The 16,845-nt window shown below is 47.0% G+C and overlaps 1 protein-coding gene across 2 annotated transcripts in view; it reads right to left on the bottom strand.

Annotated features, from left to right (window-relative positions):
• Nucleotides 1-9,056, bottom strand: part of suds3 (SDS3 homolog, SIN3A corepressor complex component) — an 84,244-nt gene extending 75,188 nt beyond the window's left edge. Inside the window, exon 1 of one of the 2 annotated variants that reach the window (XM_038791282.1) lies at nt 8,675-9,056. In XM_038791282.1, coding sequence (XP_038647210.1) covers nt 8,675-8,786 — 112 coding nt within the window. In that variant the 5' untranslated portion in view covers nt 8,787-9,056. Of the gene's footprint in view, nt 1-8,463; nt 8,627-8,674 lie in introns of those variants that run through there. The other variant, XM_038791292.1, reaches the window with a different exon arrangement.
• Between the last annotated feature and the right edge of the window lie 7,789 nt (nt 9,057-16,845).

Genomic DNA, 16,845 nt, shown 5'->3' with positions numbered 1-16,845 from the left:
AAGTAGCCCCAGGCTGCATCAATTAGAAATCACAGAAGACAGCTTGCGCTTTTGTACATTAAAATGTAAAAAAAAATAGTAGCATCTTGTTAATGAATATAACTGTGTTTTCAATGGTGCACTATGTTACAACTAATTCTGAACAACCTCTCTGGTCCTGAAAAACTCATTCCATATTTGTGCAACATCAGTGAAAAGACTTGCTGGAAAACATTGACATGAGACACTTCAAAGAAAAGCTATTCACTTACATTCCATGAACTGCAAATTTAGTTACTTTGCATTACTTATCTCTAAGGAACAATTTCTCCATCTTTTAAGTTTGTTTTTTTGAATAAGAAAAAAAAAATGCTCTAGTCGAGGAAGCTAGAAGAGTGTTAACCTTCTCCCAAGTCTCTTACGACTACTGACCCTGAGAATATGCACAAATGTAACCCTAGTATTGCATTTTACTGCTTCCTTCCTTTGGCGGCAGAAACACTTCTTGATGCAAGAGCTTTGATCAAAAATTGAAAACATCAAGGACTCAACTACAGCATGTGCCAGCAGCACCTCCCAAACATGTCACCTCCACTACTTAGAAGAACGTGGGCAGATGCACTAGAACACCAGCGTGGGATAGAATTTACAATGCAGGAGGCCATTCGGCCCATCAAGTCTGCACCGACCCTTGGAAAGAGCACCCTATTTAAGCCCACGCCGCCACTCCATCCTTGTAACCCCACCTAACATTTTTGGACACCAAGGGCAATTTAGCATGGCCAATCCACCTAACGAGCACATCTTTGGACTGTGCGAGGAAACCGGAGCACCCAGAGGAAACCCATGCAGACACGAAGAAATTGCAGACTCTGCGCAGACAGTGACGCAAGGCGGGAATTGAACCTGGGACCCTGGAGCTGTGAAGCAACTGTGCTAACCACTGTGCTAACGTGCTGCCCTCACCTCTGAGTTCTCCTCCAAATCAAACATCCCCCCCCCCCCCTCCACCCCGCCTTGGACACATGTTATCACTCCAACATCGATGGGTCAAAATCCTGGAACTCACTAGCTAACACCATTGAGCGAGCATATTTACTGAATGGGCTACAACTGCATCCTTTATTTTTATGCAACGGTAATTATGCTGATGCGAATTGCCAATTTTCCTATATTCAAAATTAAAGCTTTTGCTAAAAAATTCTCCTGCATTAATTGTTAAAAAACAGGTACATCAGATTACAAGGCAAAAGCAACAAACTACAGATTCTGGAAATCTGAATAAAAACAGCAAATGCTGGATGTACTCAACAGGGCAGGCAGCATCACTGGAAATAGAACAGTGTTAACATTTCAGGTCAATGACCTTGCATCAGGACTTGAGTTTCTCTACAAATGCTGACTAACCTGCTGAATATTTACAAGATCTTACTGAAACTTACAAGATCTGCAGGGAAATTGACAATGTGGATGCTGAAAGAATATTCTTCCCTTATGGGAGACTAGAACAGGAAAGAGATAGAGAACTGAGAGGCATGGCGCAACGACAAGAATCTCTCCCTCAACATCAGCAAAACTATGGAGCTGGTCATCGACTTCAGGAAGCAAAATGTCGTATACACCGGTCTCCATCAATGGTCCGGAAGGTGGAAATGGTTGACAGCTTCAAATTTCTAGGTGTAGACATCACCAACAATTTGTCCTGGTCCACCAATATCAATGTTATGGCCAAGAAAGCACAAAAGCGCCTATACATCATCAGGAAATTCAGCATGCCCACACTGACTCTTAGCAATTTTTATAGATGCACCACAGAAAGCATCCTATCTGGTTACATCACAGCTTGGTAAGACAACTGCTTGACCCAAGGTCGTAAGAAACTACAGCTGGGAACACAACCCAGTCCATCACACAAGCCCGCCTTGCTTCCACTGACCCTGTCAACACCTCCCGCTGCATTGGGTAAGCAGGCAGCTTAACCAAAGACTCCTCTCATCATGGTTATTCCCTCTTCTAACCTCTTCCCTCGGGCAGAAGATACAAAAGTCTGAGAACATGCACTAACACATTCAAAAGTAGCTGCTTCCCAGCTGTTAATAGACTCCGGAATGATCCTCTTATGGACTTAACTGATCTCTCTATGCATCTTCTCTACTACACTCCATATGCTTCACCCGATGTCTATGTCTATGTATTTACTCTGTGTGTTTATCATATGTCCTATGTTTTTCATGTATGGAACGATCAGCCTGAACTGTATACAGAACAATACTTTTCACTGTACCTCGGTACATGTGATAATAAATCTGAATTTAACTAGGGACACAGTTTAAAAATAAGAGATATCTATCCTGTTTGAAAGGGTTGTCCCTCCCTGGAGAATAATGAGGACAGGGTCAGTGAATATTTTTAAGGCTGAGTTGGATAAATTACTGACTGACAAGGGATTCAGAAGTTATAGGCTGTAAAAAGGAAAGTAGAGATGAGGCCATGATCAGAACACAATCGTCTTATCAAATGGCAGAGCAGGTTCAAGAGACCAAATGGCCCACTCCTGCTCCTGATTTCTATGTTCACCGAGATGAAAAGTTCATCAAAACTTCAAAATTAACAATCTCTCTTAGCTTAAATAAAGATTAATATTGTGTGTCACAAGTAGGCTTACATTAACATTGCAATGAAGCTACTGTAAAAATCCCCTAGCTACCACACTCTGACGCCTGTTCGGGTACACTGAGGGAGAATTCAGAATGTCCAATTGAGCGAACAAGCATGTCTTTCTCAATTCGTGGGAGGAAACTGGAGCGCCCGGAAGAAAGCCACGCAGACACAGGGAGAACATGCAGACTCAGAACAGACAGTGACCCAAGTCGGGAATCAAACCCAGGTCCCTGGTGCTGTGAAGCAACAGTGTTAACCGCTGTACTACCGCGCCACCCAAGACACGAGGAACATTATTTTTATTCCATCCAATCTCATCTATTTTCTACTGACAGCCAACAGAAAGCCTGTTACTTCGCATCATCAACAGAAAGATCAAGTCTACAGATGACAATGTTGTCTCAGAAAGATGGGTTAAGAGAAAAGGGATAACATTCAAAAAGCTTCCAACTACTCAACCAATGTATGTTTATTGGAATAGCAAATATTGGACACTCGACCAGATCACTAAGATCCAATGCATTTGTTGAACAAATGCTGAAACATTCAAATACATCTTCAAGTGGCAGCATGTGGCGCAGTGGTAATCATAGCCACCTCACGGCACCAAGGTCCCAGGTTTGATCCCGGTTGTGAAGAATACACATTCTCCCCGTGTCTGCGTGGGTTTCGCCCCCACAACCCAAAAATGTGCAGGCTGGGTGGATTGGCCATACTAAATTGCCCCTTAATTGGGAAAATGAATTGGGTACTCCTGATTTTAAAAAAAACAAAATACATCTTCACAGTTCAGGAAGTTATTCAGTCACAGAAAAACTGGGATTCTGTACAATCAATTTTTCAAGGAGTTAGAAGTAAAGAAAGTATTTAAAGCTCAATCAGATATAACATTTTAGAAATTAATGCAACAAACCAAGAAACTTGACATTAAGTGAATCAATATAAAATACACTTCAGTACTAATTTCAACAATGGTTCTAGCAACCACCCGATGAGGAAGCAGGGGCAGGAGAAGGAGAACAAACAGATGACGTCCATACAGATAACCATGCAGTAACCCCTGTTGCAGAATCCAACTATGTAGATACCAGGTGAAGAAAGAGCACCAGTTATGAAAGCTTCTTAAATCAAATAGACAACAATCAGCATCCTTGTTCGCTCAACAGTTACTTGGTCACAGAACCAGGTAGTGGGATTGGATAATATAATTGTGGGGTTAAACTTCTTCCTTGTTTGACCAATGCTCAGCAAAACTCAGATATGCTCCACAGCTGCTGCTATGCACCGAACGGCTTTAGTTTTCTGTCCCAATTCACTCTACCTTAACATCCCCATGTCAATCCCCTAACTTATCTACTCCACTGCTGAACTCCAACTACGCTGCCGTCCCAAACTTTCATCATTCCTGGACAGGTATAATCTGGTTGTGCTCCATATGGTGGTTTAGCTCAGTGGGCTAGACAGCTGGTTTGTGATGCAGAACAAGGCCAGCAGCACGGGTTCAATTCCAGTACCGGCTGAGAATTCTGAATTCTCCCTCTGTGTACCCGAACAGACGCCAGAATGTGGCGACTAGGGGCTTTACACAGTAAGTCGACTTGTGACAATAAAAAGATTAATATTAGTAGTAGTATCCACACAACTCAAACGCTCAAAGCAGCTGCCAGAGCAGCTTATTACCTCGGTATTCCCCAATCTCCTGACTTACTGATGAGACACAAACAACTTATTTATTCCCATGGTCCCTCCAATATCTTCCCATGAAGAATATTCTCATGCCCTCTCATTAAGTTCCGAATTAACTCTTCCACTTCACTCATTTGTTGTGAATAAGGCACCCATCCACAACCTCCATGATTACGTCAACATTATTCTGACCAAACACAATTTTTTTTATGGGATTCCTTCTGCTTTCCTCCCATTTACGCCGTCCCTCCAGTTGTATATTCATCACATGCCCTCCTCAAACCAATGTGGAGGCACTGCTGCATTCACCATGCCCTTTGTCCCCATGCACATCTTGTGCTGACTGCCCCCAAGAGGTCTAACAGTTTTAAAAAAAAATAATAAGCTTTATTAGTGCCACAATGACACTAATTAACACTTACATTAACACCACAATGAAGTTACTGTGACAATTCCCGAGTCACCGGCGCCTGTTCAGGTACACAGAGGGAGAATTCCGAATGTCAAATTCACCTAACAAGCACATCTTTTGGGACTTGTGGGAGGAAGCCGGAGCACCCGTAGGAACCCACGCAGACACAGGGAGAACGTGCAGACTCCACAGAGACAGTGACCCAAGCCAGGAATTGAACCGGGGTCCCTGGTGCTGTGAAGCAACAGTGCTAATCACTGTACTACCGTAAATTGATGTATTGTATCTTAGATCCTCTCAATCACAGTACTGATTAATTATATTCTTCTTAATGACATGAAACTCCATCTAAACTCAGCATGTGTGGCATAGAGGGCAGCATGGTGGCAGAGTAGTGAGTCACCTGATGAAGGAGCTGTGCTCCAAAAGCTAGTGATTGCAAATAAATCTGTTGAGCTTTAACCTGATGTAAGACTTCTTACTGTGCCCACCCCAGTCCAACGCCAGCATCTCCACATCATGGCTACCATCGACACCGCAAATTATTATCCGACGTATAGTGTTTAAGAGCAGGGAGGTTATGCTGGAACACTATTAAAAGTTTGTTAGGCTACAGCTAGAATATTGTTGCAGTTCTGGAATCTAAATTATAGGAGGGATGTGGTATCACTGGAAAGGGTACAGAGGAGATTCATCAGGATGTTGTCTGGGCTGGAGAGTTTTAGCCAAGAAGAGAGATTGAATAGACTGGGGTTGTTTTCCTTGAAGCAGTGGAGACTGAGTGGGTAGACAGAAGCTTTTCCCCTTGGACCAGGGATCAATGACCACTGGACACAGATTTTAAGGTAAGGGGCAGCAGAAGAGGGTTGCGAGGAAAGACTTTTCACCTAGAGGGTGGTGGGCGTCTGGTACTCACTGCCTACAAGGGTGGTGGAGGCAGAGCCCCTCATAACGTTTCAGAAGTATTTAGATGTGCACTTGCAATGCCAAAGCATATAGGTTATGGGCTGGAGGTGCTGGAAAATGGGATTAGAATACTTACGTGTGTTTGTTTTTGACCAGCGCAGACATGGTGGGTGGACATGATGCTGCAGACCTATATGACTAAGTGCTTCCTAATTTGACTGAGTGGCCTAGCTCTAAATTTAAGATTTGCCTCCTTGTTTTGAATTCTCTGATTAGATTAAATTGTTTCTCTGCATATATGAAGTCTTTTCATGGTTTAAAAACAATTAAATCAGAGGATCCCTACACTGCAGCAGTAGGCCATTTAGATCTTTCAGCCCATCCAGTCTGCACCGACACTTTAAAAGAGTCCTCTACCCATGTCCACTCCCACGTCCACCGCACCCCGTAACCAAACCTGCATATTCCTGGATGCTAAGGGGCAATTTATCACAGCCGATCCACCTAACCTGCACATCTTTGGACTTTGGGAGGAAATCAGAGCACCCGAAGGAAACGCACGCAGACACTGGGAGAACATTCAAACTTCACACAGACAGTGACCCAAGACCAGAGTTGAGCTCAGGTCCCAAGCGCTGCGAGCAGCAGTGCTGACCACTGTGCCACCCTTGTTTCAGTCCTCCTAGGGAATATGAGCCAACTTTATGCAACCTCCCTTATAATTTGACCCTCTAAGCACAGGTATCATTCTGGTGAACCTGTATTATTGGCCACTTCAAAGGCCAATATATCCTTCCTGAAGTTCAATGTTCAAAAGTGAAAATAAGACTCCAAAGAGTGCCAGACCAAGGCTCTGTACAACTGAAGCATAACTCCCTCTCTCCTGTATTCTATACTCAACTCGAGATAAAAGTACCTCGCAACATGGTATTATCTGCAAACTTCGATATTCAACTTTCTATTCATTCATCTGATTCATTGATAAATATGAAGAAAAGTGGAGGCCCCAGTACAGATCTCAGTGGAATACCATTTGTCACATTTTGCCAATTAAGAGTACATACTCATTACTTCCACTGTCTTTTAAACCAATTTCTTATCCTTGTCAAGAGATTGCATCCAAACTCTTTGTATTTTCAATTTGTTACCATTCTTGTATAATACCTTATTAAATGCTTTCTTACAGTGCGCATAACTAACATCCATAGATCCTCCCTTATCATAAGCTCCAAAAAATTCAACTTCATTGGTTAGACAAGACACACCCTTTATAAATCCGTGCTGACTTTTCAGATCAGCTCAAATTTAGTTACTTGCTCAAATTTAGTTACTTGCTCAGTCAATCTGTCACTCATGTACTTTCTCCAGAAATTTCAGACAAGTTCGTACTTGTAGTTTATTTCATACTCTCTTCTTAAATAATGAAGAGGCAGCGGTGACATCGTAGTACTGACACTGGATGAGTAAACCAGAGGGTAATGCTCTGGGGACCCAGGTTCAAATCCCGCCACTGCAGACAGTGAAATTCAAATTCAATAAAAATCTGGAATTAAAATTCAAACGATGACCATGAAACCATTGTCAATTGTCGTAAAAAATCATCTGGTTCACTAATGTCCTTTGGGGAAGGAAATCTGCCATCCTTACCTGGTCTGGCCTACATGCAAGTCCAGATCCACGGCAAGATGGTTGACTCTTAACTGCCCTCAAGGGCAATTAAGGATGGGTAGTAAATGCTGGCCCAGTCTGTGGCACCCACGTTCCATGATTGAATAAAAAAAATACTTGTAATTTTTCAACCCATTGCAGAATTAAGTGCGCTTTCAAAGATTATTACTAATGCAAATCTTATGGGGGCAACCTCAGGTCCTGGTTATTTATCTACCTCAAATCTTGTTTTCTCTTCTTATAAAAATGTCATATCAAATTCAATAGGCTCTTCCCCGTGATTGAATATTAAGGCTTCCCTTGCACAGCTAGTATTTCAAGCTCTTCCTCCACTGTGAGTATAGATGCCTTTTGCTCCCATGGTTCTGCTCATTTTCCAACCCCATCGTCATCTAGTCTGGTATACAAGTTAGGTACTTCAGGAGTGTTGCAGTGTCAGAGTGATTTCTCCTCTGAATCACATTTGCCTGTTTCTACAGTTCAGGTAGACATTAAAAATGCAGTAGCATTTTTCAAAATGTAGGAAAGCGTTGGTTAATAGTACCCCCTTGATAATTATCACTAAAATAAACAACTGGCAATCCATCTTGCTGTCAACACACTGGTTATATTTGCCTACACGTAAAATTTCAAAGTAATTTATGTATATAAAATTATTTCGGATGTTTCTAATAGACAAAAGATGCTATATAAATGCAAAAGGCACTCTCAGAGAGAAGAAATTCAACTAGGATTTCAGTTGGCTCTTGATTAATGAACAGAAAACCTTACTACATACACACAGTGGTGCAGTCGCCAAGTGACATGCCCTTCACTGACCATCAATATCTAGCTTCACAGATACTTGACCAATGTCCTGGAGGATAACAAAGTACTCATGTAATTCTGCCTTAAACTTTGCTTGGAGTAGGAAGGAGTAAGGACACTTCGTTTGTTCTGTGAGCTAAACCGGCTCTCAAACTTTCCCACATCTGGAATTTGCTGGCGCTTGCAAAGTGTAAAACATAGGCCTAATTTATGGGGGGGGGGGGGGGGGGGGGGTTTGAATTGTTCCATGATGATGAGGCGTTTGAAAGTACATGTAACATTTCAGGGAAGAAAGTGGCTGGCAGCCTGTTCTGAAAGTTTGTGCTGGTTCTCTTCCTCCTCACCTTCTCGTCCTCAGAACAAGATGTAAACAAGTCATCCATTTTATAAGCAACGCCTCCGGATCTCTCTTTCTCTGTGACACTGGCTTCCAAGCGAACAGCCTCCGCTCCCTCCACCGGTCCCCACTCTCGCTGCGTGAGGCCCCGCCGTCAGGCGGCGACAACCGCCCGCCCGCTTTCTCGACGGACACTCCGGTTTTGCATCGAGACTCACCTTCGTCCGAGTCGCGGGCCCGGATGCTGCGGTCGTCCTCCTCGTCCACGCTGTCCAGCTCCTCCTCATCGTTGTAATAATCTACGATGGGCGAGAGGAGAGTGGCGGACATCTTCCCCGCCAAGCCGCCCTCTCCCCTCCCCCACAGCAACCGCAGCCCCGGGCGCGCCACCGCCTGCCTGCCGGGGCCTCGCACGACAGACGGCGGCGGCGGCCAGGGACGCGCCACCGGCGGCGGCTTCGCCACAGCGACGGCACCGAGGCCACTCACGAGAGGGAGGCCACGTCGCCCGAGCTGGGCTCTGGCGGTCAGGCAGTGAGAGGGGCACCTAACCAAAGCTGGGAGTGGGGGCACAGGCACGTGGGACTGCAGGAAGCGGAGTCGGGGCTGCAGGAAGCGGAGTCCGGGCTGCGCGAGCCGGCGCTGTCAATCATCATGGTTGCTGCTGCCAGTGGCCAGTGTTGCATGTACTGTAGCTGCACCACAATTATTCATGTTTGCAATCATTTCAACTACTACCAACTTGGACGTGGCCGTCTGGTGCTGGTACGAACTGTCTTGTACGCCTTAACATGTAAATCCAATTCGGACCAATCCACCATTTCCAAGTTTTGCTGTTCTGTTACCCCTTTCTGCAATGTCGTGATCATTTCCCACCGCTGCAGCCAAATTCTGCACATTGACGTGATAATCCCTGCAGCTCATTTTGCACGACTTGTTTGCTGAGTAAGGTGATTATGCATAGCTACCGGCAACTCTTCCTTCACCGAGACAAGTTCCACGTCAAGCAGGGGGCAAGGCAAGGAGGAACGCGTTCCCGAAACGGATTGAAACCACGCCATTGGCATGCTGCATTGTCAAACTCTGGGGCATGACCCGCGGGTGGGTTGCGGGCGGGTGTCGGGAAGGTCACGGAACAATCCGTTGCGGCATTCCCGATCGCGCAAATCAGCGCGCAGCAGCTGGCTTTTAATAATGCTGGCTGCGAGTGGCCTTCAGAATCATAGAATTTACAGTACAGAAGGAGGCCATTCGGCCCATTGAGTCTGCACCAGCTCTTGGAAAGATCACCCTACCCAAGGCCCACACCCCACCCTATCCCCATAACCCAGTAACCCCACCCAACACTACGGGCAATTTACCATGGCCAATCCACCTAACCTGCACATCTTTGGACTGTGGGAGGAAACCGGAGCACCCGGAGGAAACCCACGCACACGGGGAGGATGTGCAGACTCCACACAGACAGTGACCCAAGACGGGTATCGAACCTGGGACCCTGGAGCTGTGAGCAATTGTTCAAACCACAATGCTACCATGCTGCCCAAAAATGTGCTGCTCAAAATGGCCAGCAACAGATAAAATAAATCCGGGTTTTTATATGATCGCAGCCTTTTTTTTCACATTCGGGGGGGCCAAAGGGACCCAAAACCATTTCCTCCATTTTTGTCAGCAACAAAAAAGGTAAGAGAAAATGGTGAGTCGCGAAGGTAAGTCGGCCGGCGTGGTCGCAAAGGTCGGCCGCGTGGGTCGCAAAGGTCGGCCGGCGTGGGTTCTGAAGGTCGGCCAGGTTGGGTCCCGAAGGTTGGCAGCATGGTAAAAATGGGTCCCTGGAAAAAAAGTTAGAAAAACACTGCTCTAGCCGACATTTTTATAAGATAAATAGATTTTATGACATCAGGAGTATAAGATTGTTCTTCTTCTGCAACATTAACCTGTTCCTCTTTTCATAGATCTTGCTTGATCTGCTGGGTGCTTTCTGTTTTTTATTCAGGTTCCCAGCTTCCAGAGTATAAAAAAACTCACCACAAACAGGTTCAGGCAGCAGACCACCGAGGGGGTCGCCAGGCCTGACTGTCTGCCCCTCTTTTGTGGCTATGTTCGCGGCCGGGTGAGGGAGTGTGCGGTGTCCACGCGCACCAATATAGCTTTCCATGCCCAATAGGCTCCGCAGGGGCTGGAGTACTTTAGCAACCCTCTTTACTGCACTTTGATTTGATGTTCATCCAAGTTTCTGATGCTCTTTGTTTTGTTTGGGCAGTGCCCCTATCAGGAGTGGCTCCTTTTAATTTGACCCCGAGTTTGTTTAATTTATCAGAATTGTTTGGCCTAAAAGCGTCCAGAATATAAGATTTCAGATCAGGTGAATTGTGGGCAACATGTCTCCAGTTTATTGGAATTCATTATCTTCCCTTTTGCTCAAGGGTGACTGGCTGGTTACTGGTGGAATCTCTCTGAACCCTGTCCTTAATTAAAATGTATTTCCTAAAATTAAATTGTATCCCGGCAAAGAAATTTTAATGCAACATTGATTAAGTAGTTTGCTTAATTTAAAGTGCTTTGAAAGCTTAATGTCATCTGAATTTTAAAGATCATCTTGGTTCTTTGGCCTGTGACTGATGCATCCTTAATAACAGTGAAGATGATAATAGTGATGACTCCATCCGCAATTATGGAATAAGTGGCGCCCCATTGAAGTTCCCAAAAGTTCAAAATAATCACATTTTTATACACAAAATGCTGGAGCGTTCTCCAAACTTATTTCACAGATATCACCATGAATTGTAGATCGTTGCTCGGGACTTGACTGTCGTGGAGTCGTGAGCGATGAGGCATTTTGGATCCACATGTAAATAATAATCCAGCTCCTGAATATTTACAAATAATATAACGCCTGTAAAATTATTTTAAAACCAAGTAAAGGAGTTAAGATGCTTGCACTTCTTGTAGTGCATGTTTATAAAAAAAGGTTTTAGCGTGGGAGAAAAAAATAGCAAAGTACGATTATAGTTGTGATATTGTATTCAAGTAAAGCCATCGCATATATATATATTTTTAAAATATATTTAGAATGCCCATTTATTATTATTTCTTTTTTCCCAATTAAGGGGCAATTTAGCATGGCCAATTCACCTAACCTGCACATCTTTGGGTTGTGGGGGTGAAACCCACACTGACACGGGGAGAATGCGCAATCTCCACACAGGCAGTGCCCCAGGGTCATGATCGAACCTGGGTCCTCAGTGCCATGAGGCAGCAGTGCTAACCACTGTGCCGCGCTGAAAGCTGTTGCACACATGTAATACGATGCACAGAATTACTTTCTTGTCTCGAAAAGGTCTGTCAAGCATCTTGTTATTGTCTGCCTCAAAATGTTCAGATCTTCTGAGGTGGGGCACTTTTGAGGGAACTATTTGCTCAGCCAACCTTCCTGCAATAAATTACCGTCACAATCGAATTGCTTCGAAGCGAGACTGTCTTTCTCTCTTTCCTCGTGATTCACTTATTTGGTTGGTGGGGTGGGTGTATTTCTACCCCTGCAATCTCATCTGTTGGCTGGAACCAATCAAGAAAGATTTTGTTTGATATCTAGAACATTCAAATCTTCTCTTGTATTTATTTTCACTCCACTTTTCTACTAATTTTCCTCCTCAGAAGATATGGGGAGGTGATCATTTTGATTTTTGCAAGAAAAGTTGCAATTTTGAAACAGACGGCGGTTAATAAAGCTAATTGTTTAAAATGGCTTCATCCTGCCATCCTCCAAGCTCTCTCTTCCTCTTCCATTTCTGGCCTTTTGTGCATTCCCAATTTTAATTGCTCCGGGCCATTGCTGGCATCTGAAACAAACAGAAAATTATGGAAAATTTCAGCAGGTCTGACAGCTGGTCATGCCTTCAGTTACCTAGATCTTGAGCTCTGGCATTCCCCTGTCCTATCTCTTGTGCCTGTGTAGCTCTTGTACATGACATTAAAATGTTCCATGAAACAAATCTCTTTGACCAATTTCAGGTCGTTGGTTCAAATAGCTCTTTCTGTGGTCTGATGTTACACTTTGCCTGATGACGCTCCCATGAAGCATCGAGGGACATTTAAATCGCTATATAAATGCAAGTTGCCGTTGTTGAATAGATTGGCACTTGAAAATCCTTACTACCTGCACCAGGGTATGTTGCTCCTCTCTTACACAGACATGTCGTTTGCCAGATGGACTTGGATGCATTGTTTGCTGCAGGTCTTTCGCAACTGGGGGACACTGCAGGACATTCATTACATTATCAGTTGAAATAATGAAATATCTATCTAATGCATGTCAATCTTCAATTAGTTTGATTCAACTCTATTTGATTATTTTCAGTGCTGCACTCTTAAAGGAGGCTATTTACACTACTGACTTATGTCCAAACACATTCAGGAACATTGTCATTTTCCCAGTTTAATTAAAGAAAGCAAGCTCATGACTTTGGGAAATATGTCAACTTATCAAAGTCGGACACATTGGGTGAAATTACTTGTTTCTTTTTGTATGTACTTTTGTATTTGTAGCCTAAAGTGTGAGACACATATACTGGACAGAAAACCTACGTTTTGCAACAATGCTCACTTCCTGTTCAGAAATCTTACTTCCTGTTGTCACAATTTGAATATAATTTATACTGAAATCAATGCTGCATAATTTAAATAATTTCATAATTCAATTTAAGGGTCAATTTCCCACTTGATTGTTTTATTCACTTAACCTAATTCAAATTTTTGGATTTTGAAGTAGCTTTGAGTTATCACAAATAGTTTGTCAATATTTATAATGAAAATTTCTTTGTAATAATTCTGAATGGAAAAAATGAAGTAAAGCGAATTGGCATTTTATAAGAACAGAAAAATTCTGTCCAACAAGCCCAATTTTGTTTCAGGGCAGCCTGCATTGATGGCTTTACAACATGAGTGATTCAGCTCTGCTCACTATTATACCATATTTTCAGGTATTTTTGTTGCAAAGAACAAAGAAAAGTACAGCACAGGAGCAGACCCTTCGGCCCTCCAAGCCTGTGCCGGCCATGCTGCCCGTCTAAACTAAAGTCTTCTACACTTCCGGGGTCTGTATCCCTCTATTCCCATCCTATTCATGTATTTGTCAAGATGCGGACTTCCGGTTGCGGCTATGCGGAGCTAAGCCGCACGTTCGGCAGCTCCCACTAGAAACGGACTTTGGAGCTCCTTACAGGGTCCCCAAAGGAGCTTTTTCGACGATTCCCGACGTGGGAAGGGGTTTGCAGTAGATCCCCAGGGTTCTACGGTCCGGACCAGGAGTGGGGTGAGCAGAAAAGCGGTGGCAGCGCCCCTGGAAAAGCGGGGGAAGGAAAACAAAATGGTGGCGGGCAGGACCCCTCGAGGAGTGGAGGCAGTGGGCGCAGGAGCAGCAGGAGACTCTTCGACGCTGCTTCCAGGAGCTTAAGGTGGAGCTGCTGGAGTCGCTGACGGCTACCACCAGGGAGCTGCTGGAGACTCAGACAGCCCAGGGGGCCGCAATCCGGGAGCTGCAGCAGCAGGCCTCCGAAAGGGAGGATGAGGCCGCGGCCGTCGCGGGGAAGGTGGAGATGCACGAGGCACTCCAGAAAAAGTGGCAGGAGCGGTTCGAGGAGCTGGACAACCGGTCGAGGCAGAAGAATGTACGGATCCTGGGCCTCACAGAGGGGTCGGACCTGGCGGCCTATGTGGTATTTTGCTGAACTCGCTGATGGGAGCTGGGTCCTTCCAGGGGCCCCTGGAGCTGGAGGGGGCCCACAGAATACTGGCTAGGAAGCCCAAGCCGAATGAGCCGCCGCGGGCGGTGTTGGTGCGGTTCCACCGGTTCGTTGACCGGGAGTGCGTGCTCCAGTGGGCCAAGAGGGAGCGGAGCAGCAAGTGGGAGAACACGGAGGTGCGGATCTTCCAGGACTGGAGTGCGGAGGTGGCTAAGCGGAGGGCCGGGTACAACCGGACGAAGTCGGTGCTCCACAGACGGAGAGTGAAGTTTGGCATGTTGCAGCCGACGCTTCTGTGGGTCACCTACAAGGACCGTCACCATTATTTTGAGTCCCTGGAGGAGGCTTGGGCCTTTGTGCAGGGCGAGAAACTGGACTCAAACTGAGTGTCAGGGATGGGGGTTTTGTATGTAAATGCAACTGTGTCTAATTTTTTCTCTGGAGGGGCGGGGTTCTCTATTTAATGCTGGATGTGTGTTGGCTTTAGGGTGAGTGGGGCGATGACTTTATGTCTTTTTGTATGGGTCTGGTGGACGGGTTCGGGCAGGGAGGTAAACTGGGAGTGCGGGGAGCTGGTGGTGGGGACTGGCAATGGGAGTTGCCCTGGAGGAGGCGGGGTTGGGCAGGGCGAAAGCGCGGGCTTTTCTCTGGTTTCCCGCGCTGCGGGCTGATGGGGGCAGGGTCGGGGCTCAGAAGCGCGGGCCTTTGCTGGTTGTTATTTTCCCGCGCAAGAGCGAGGGGGGGACGATTGATGGGCATGAATGAGGAGGAGTAGTCCCATGTGGGGAGGGGTCGGAGGTGTGGCGGGAGTCGCCGGGGTCAGCAGAAGTTAGCTGGCTCACGGGAGTGCTATCGAGGGAGGAGCGTGGCTAGGAGGGGTCCTAGCCTTGTGTGGGGGGGGGGGGGCGGGTTGCTGCTGAAATGGCCAGGAAGGAGCTGGAGTATGCAGGGGGGGGGGAGTTGCCGCCGTGGGGAACAGGCCGAGTGGGGGACGCTGGCCAGTGACGGGCAGGGGATGGGTCATGGCTAGTCGGCAGGGGAGGGGGGCAGGAGCCCTCTGATCTGGCTGATAACCTGGAATGTGAGGGGGCTGAATGGGCCAGTCAAGCGGGCCCGGGTGTTTACGCACTTGAAGGGGCTGAAGGCGTATGTGGCCATGCTCCAAGAGACACACCTGAAGGTGGCGGACCAGGTTCGACTGAGGAAGGGGTGGGTGGGCCAAGTATTTCATTCAGGGCTGGATGAGAAGAATCGGGGGGTGGTGATCCTGGTGGGAAAGAGGGTGTCGTTTGAGGCGTTAAATGTGGTGGCTGACAGTGGCGGGAGGTATGTGATGGTGAGTGGTAAGCTGCAGGGGGAGCAGGTGGTGTTGGTGAATGTTTACGCCCCAAACTGGGACGATGCGGGATTTATGCGGCGCATGTTGGGCCGCATTCCGGACCTGGAGGCGGGGGGCCTGATCATGGGGGGGGGACTTCAACACGGTGCTGGATCCCCCATTGGATCGATCCAGGTCCCGGACGGGTAGGAGGCCGGCGGCGGCTAAGGTGTTGAGGGGGTTTATGGATCAGATGGGAGGGGTGGATCCCTGGAGGTTTGCGAGGTCAAGGGCCAGGGAGTACTCGTTTTTCTCCCACGTGCATAAGGCCTATTCCAGGATTGATTTTGTTTGTCCTGAGCAGGGGGCTGGTTTCAAGGGTGGAGGATGCTGAATACTCTGCCATTGCCATTTTGGATCATGCCCCGCACTGGGTGGACCTCGGGCTGGGGGAGGAGAGGGACCAGCGTCTGCTCTGGCGCTTGGAGGTGGGGCTGCTGGCAGACGAGGAGGTGGCCGGGAGGGTTCGGGGGTGTATCAAGAGGTACCTTGAGGCCGACGATAACGGGGAGGTTCGAGTGGGGACGGTCTGGGAGGCATTGAAGGCGGTGATTAGAGGGGAGTTGATTTCCATCTGAACCCATAGGGAGAGGGAAAGAGCAGAGGGAGACGGAGAAATTGGTAGGGGAGATGGTGAGGGCGGATAGGAGATATGCGGAGACTCCGGAGGAGGGATTGCTGGGGAGCGGCGTAGCCTTCAGGCCAGGTTCGATCTACTGACCACCAGAAAGGCGGAAGCTCAGTGGAGGAAAGCACAGGGGGCGGTGTATCAATGTGGGGAGAAGGCGAGCAGGATGCTGGCGCATCAGCTCCAAAAGCGAGACGCGGCCAGGGAGATTGGGGGAGTGAAGGATAGAGATGGGAAGGTGGTGCGGAGGGGGGTAGACGTTAATGGGGTCTTTAGGGACTTTTATGGGGAACTGTACCGGTCTGAACCCCCGGTAGAGGGGGGGGGGGGGGCGGAATGGGGCGCTTCTTGGACAAGCTGCGATTTCCGAAGGTGGAGGAGGGGCAGGTGGAGGGACTGGGGGCGCCGATTGAGCTGGAGGAGCTGGTTAAAGGGATAGGGAGAATGCAGTTGGGAAAGGCGCCGGGGCGGGATGGGTTTCCGGCCGAATTTTATAAAATGTACGTGGACCTGTTGGGCCCCCTGTTGGTCTGGACCTTTAACGAGGCAAGGGAGTGGGGGGGGCTTTGCCCCCAACTATGTCACGGGCGCTGATTTCCTTGATCCTTAAGCGGGACAAGGACCCTCTTCAGTGTGGGTCAT

Source organism: Scyliorhinus canicula, chromosome 1 (assembly GCF_902713615.1).
Source record: "Scyliorhinus canicula chromosome 1, sScyCan1.1, whole genome shotgun sequence".
NCBI classification, from domain to species: Eukaryota; Metazoa; Chordata; class Chondrichthyes; order Carcharhiniformes; family Scyliorhinidae; genus Scyliorhinus; species Scyliorhinus canicula.
Note: the sequence above shows the minus strand (reverse complement) of the source record. Positions and strands in the feature narration are given on the sequence as shown.